The sequence below is a fragment of the Rhinopithecus bieti genome, unplaced genomic scaffold (genome assembly GCF_001698545.2).
Source record: "Rhinopithecus bieti isolate Rb0 unplaced genomic scaffold, ASM169854v2 scaffold_6946, whole genome shotgun sequence".
Lineage (NCBI taxonomy): Eukaryota > Metazoa > Chordata > Mammalia > Primates > Cercopithecidae > Rhinopithecus > Rhinopithecus bieti.
This window is the reverse complement of record NW_016805697.1, coordinates 759,868-764,432: the sequence shown is the minus strand read 5'-3', so window position 1 is coordinate 764,432 and position 4,565 is coordinate 759,868. Positions and strand designations below refer to the sequence as shown.

Below are 4,565 nucleotides of genomic sequence, written 5' to 3'. Positions count from 1 at the left end.
AGACGGAGTCTCACTCTGTCACCCAGGCTGGAGTGCAGTGGCCGGATCTCAGCTCACTGCAAGCTCCGCTTCCCGGGTTTACGCCATTCTCCAGCCTCAGCCTCCCAAGTAGCTGGGACTACAGGTGCCCGCCACCTCGCCCAGCTAGTTTTTTGTGTTTTTTAGTAGAGATGGGGTTTCACCATGTTAGCCAGGATGGTCTCGACCTCCTGACCTCGTGATCCGCCCGTCTCGGCCTCCCAAAATGCTGGGATTACAGGCTTGAGCCATGGCGCCCGGCCACCAGGAATATTTTTCTGAGACACAGTCTCGCTCTGTTGCCCAGGCTGGAATGCAATGGCACGATCTCAGCTCACTGCAACCTCCGCCTTCCAGGTTCATGCAACTCTCCTGCCTCAGATTCCCAAGTAGCTGGGATTACAGTAGTCTGCCATCACGCCTGGTTAATTTTTGTACTTTTAGTAGAGACAGGGTTTCACCATGTTGGCCAGGCTGGTCTCAAACTCCCGACCTCAGGTGATCCACCCGCCTTGGCCTCCCAAAGTACTGGGATTATAGGTGTGAGCCACTGCACCTGGTATGGGAATATTTTTCATAATAAAATTTATTATGACAAAAAGGCTCTTTGGCAAAAGTGAATGAATTTATTCTTTAAAACCTTGCATAAATACAGTGCTGCTATGATTTTGACATGATTTGATTTGTCTCCACCAAAATTTATGGGGAAATTTGATCTACAATATGACAGTATTTGGAGGTTGGGCTTAGTGAGATGTGCTTGAGTCATGGAGGTGAATCCCATACAAATAGGTAAATGCCCTCGAATGCCCTCCTGCTGGGATGAACAGGGTTAAAAAAAAAAAAAAAAAAGAGGCTAGCTTCCTTGGTTTCTCTCTCTTGCTTCCTCCCTTACCACGTGGTCTCTCTGCACGTGAGCTCACTACTCCCTTTCGGCATTCATTCATAAGTTGAAGCAATCTGAGACCCTCAACAGATGCAGATGCCAGCCTATAGGACCATAAGCCAAATAAACCTCTTTTCTATAAAAATTACCAACCTCAGATATCGTATTACAGCAATACGAAATATACTAACATGGTTCTAACAATTCACCAAAATGATCAAGTTGTATACTTACTATAATCAACTGTTTTTCATCAGTTTTCTCTGCTTCTTTTAGTTTCAAGTCCTTTGGAATTGTTATCTCCAAATGGGAATTACACTTAGGCAAAGAATAATTTCGTGGAGTCTCCCTTAAAAAAATAAAATAAAATTACTAAATGTTACAGATCCAAGTCATTTCAAATCATTGGAGGAGAAAAAATAACTTATTTTCTACACAACACCGATAAATTTCAACTTCAAGAGAGGGAGAAAAACCTTTTAAAAATCAAGGGGCAGGCCTGGCACAGTGGCTCATGCCTATAATCCCAGCACTTTGGGAGGCCGAGGCAGGCAGACTGCCTGAGCTCAGGAGTTCGCGACCAGCCTGGGCAACACGGTGAAATCCCATCTGTACTAAAAAAACAAAAAAAAAAAAAGAGCCGGGTGTGGCAGTGTGCACCTGTAGTCCCAGCTTCTTGGGAGGCTGAGGCAGGAGAATTGCTTGAGCAGGAGAATTGCTTGAACCCAGGAGTCTGAGGTTGCAGTGAGCCAAGATCACGCCACTGCACTCCAGCCTGGCGACAGAGCGAGACTGTCTCAAAAAATAAAAATAAAAAATAAAAAGGGGGAAAGAAAACCACTAATTTTCAGTAAAAAAACAAAACCTGTAACACCATAGTCTGAATATGCTTTTAAGTTTTACAGTTTCAGCTATCTAAGTCATTCCAATTTGTACTAAATACCGTTTGTTGTTAATCCGAAAGGCAAAATAAGTCAGATCTATTTAATTCTGACATTAAAAGAAAACAAAAGCTTTTTTTTTTTTTTTTTGAGGCGGAGTCTCGCTCTTCTCCCGGACTGGAGTGCAGTGGCCAGATCTCAGCTCACTGCAAGCTCTGCCTCCCGGGTTTTACGCCATTCTCCCGCCTCAGCCTCCCGAGTAGCTGGGACTACAGGCGCCCGCCACCTCGCCCGGCTAGTTTTTTTGTATTTTAGTAGAGACAGGGTTTCACCGTGTTAGCCAGGATGGTCTCGATCTCCTGACCTTGTGATCCGCCCGTCTCGGCCTCCCAAAGTGCTGGGATTACAGGCTTGAGCCACTGCGCCCGGCCAAGCTTTTAATCTTACTTAAAACACGCTTACATGTTGCGTGAAATACCCAGTATTTCTAGAAGTCTAGGGAAAAGGGCATTCTCAAACACTATTGAGACAGGCCCAATCACTTTGGAGGAAAGTCTGGCAATGAGATACAGACACACAAGTAAGCAAAGATATATGTATTTATCACAGGATTTGTCTTTTCTGGATAGAAATGAAAGAGAAATATCCAAAATGTTCATAAAGTACAAAACTGTTAAACCACGGTAAAGTCACACAATGAAATTTAATGCAGAATTTAGAAGAATAAGGTAGCTGCCAGATACTGTGGCTCACACCTATAATCCCAGAGAATTGAGAGGCTGAGGTGGGAGAATTACTTGAGGCCAGGAGTTCGAGATCAGCCTGAGCAGCATAGCAAGACCCTGTCTCTAAAAGAAAGAATTTTTAAAAAATTATCCAGGTATGGTGCCACATATAGTCCTAGCTACATGGGAGGCTGGGGCAGAAGGATCACTTGAGCCCAGGAGTTCAAGGCTGCAGTGACTGTGCCACTGCATTCCAACTACAAAAAAAAAAAAAAAAAAAAAAAAAAAATGAGGTAGTAAGGTAGAAAAGTCTCCATAGTAAACAGTGTGTATAGGCATAGAAAAGTTGTAACGAAATGAGAATCTGTAGGTAAACTGAGGGTTACTAGCGTAACTTTTTAGGGAAGAATCCCCTAAACTCAAAACTTGTACGTTAAAATCCTTAAGCTCTAAAATTTAATTAATACTTACCTGTTATCACTGCTTTTAGATGTCTGGTTATTGAGAATACTCTGCTGTTGGGGAGCTGAACCTGTAATTTAATCAAGAAGGTGGGTTATGTATTGAGTTTTATACTAGTTTTCCATCTAATGAATAAAATCATTACAAAGGAAAAAAAAAACCTTTAATGCATTAAATGACTTATTTTTAATAAAGACCATCTGATAAAATTAGAACCTCCTTCCTAGATACTATTCTTCAGACAAAAGGCAGAAAGGCTGTCCCATACTCAGACTACAAAGCTGCAAAGAGATATAATGGTAGATTAGTTTGCCTCTAATTTAACTAACAATTATTAGGACCAAATAATAACGAAATTGTTTCAATGCCTGCATAATTATACAATCCCTAAAGTAGAAATAAATGAAAACATTTTCTTGCTAAAAAAAAAAAAAAAAAAAAAGATGCCAGGCACAGTGGCTCACATCTGTAATCCCAGCACTTTGGGAGGGCAAGGCAGGCAGATCACCTGAGGTCAGGAGTTCGAGACCAGACTGCCCCACATGGGGAAACCCCGTCTCTACTAAAGATACAAAATAAGCTGGGCGTGGTGATGTGTGCCTGTAATCCCAGCTGCATGGGAGGTTGAGGCAGGAAAACTGCTCGAACCTGGGAGGCAGAGGTTGCAGTGAGCCAAGATCACGCCACTGCACTCCAGCCTGGGAGACAGAGTGAGACTTCGCCTCAGGAAAAAAAAAAAAAAAAAAAAGATGCTCTCTGGAATTTTAGTCAGAATAATAAACAAAGGCAATAAGCAACCCATTTTATTTTCTAATGAATAAATGCATTTCTCATATTTATATTACATTCTCTCTTCCCCAACTCAGAGAAAAAGTTAAATCATGTCAGTAATTATCCAAACTCAACATTTTGCTTCATATATACCTTTCCTTTAACAGAGAAACAATAGGAATTAAGAGATTTATTTTCTATACCCTCTGCTGTCTCATCCAATATAAGTGAGCAAATCCTCACCCAACAGTTCAAATTATTTTTTTTTAGTTTTTTGTTTTTGAGACAGTCTCGCTCCGTCACCCAGGGTGGAATGCAGTGGTGCAATCTTGGCTCACCTTTGCCTCCCAAGTTCAAGCAATTCTCCTGACTCAGCCTCTCAAATAGCTGAGATTCCAGGCATGCACCACCACGCCTGGCTAATATTTTTTGTATGTTTAGTAAATAGAGACGGTGGTCTCACCACATTGGCCAGGCTGGTCTTGAACTCCAGGTCTTAAGTGATCTGCCTGCCTCGGCCTCCCAAAGTGCTGGGATTACAGGTGTGAGCCACCACGCCCACCCCCAAATAATGTATTATAAAAAAGAGTTCACAAGGTTCCAAAACTAAGGCTTTTATACAAGTGGACAATTTGCAGCATTTATTAAATCCTTAATTTAGAGATAGGATCATTCAGATGGAAAACTGAGTAAATAAAGGTTAAAGATAAGAACCCGAGGCCGGGCGAGGTGGCTCAAGCCTGTAATCCCAGCACTTTGGGAGGCCGAGACGGGCGGATCACGAGGTCAGGAGATCGAGACCATCCTGGCTAACACGGTGAA

General features: G+C 42.3%; 1 protein-coding gene across 3 annotated transcripts in view; it reads right to left on the bottom strand.

Moving 5' to 3' along the window:
- The window catches only part of ESCO1 (establishment of sister chromatid cohesion N-acetyltransferase 1), a 74,417-nt gene that overhangs the window by 34,661 nt on the left and 35,191 nt on the right, over nucleotides 1-4,565 (bottom strand). For all 3 annotated transcript variants that reach the window (XR_001885881.1, XM_017873529.1, XM_017873528.1), the window contains exons 6-7: nucleotides 2,982-3,042; nucleotides 1,139-1,253 (exon numbers count right to left, since the gene is read on the bottom strand). Coding sequence is in view for 2 of the 3 variants with exons in the window: in XM_017873529.1 (XP_017729018.1) it covers nucleotides 1,139-1,253; nucleotides 2,982-3,042 (176 nt within the window). In the remaining variant the exon portion in view is untranslated. The remainder of the gene's footprint in view (nucleotides 1-1,138; nucleotides 1,254-2,981; nucleotides 3,043-4,565) is intronic.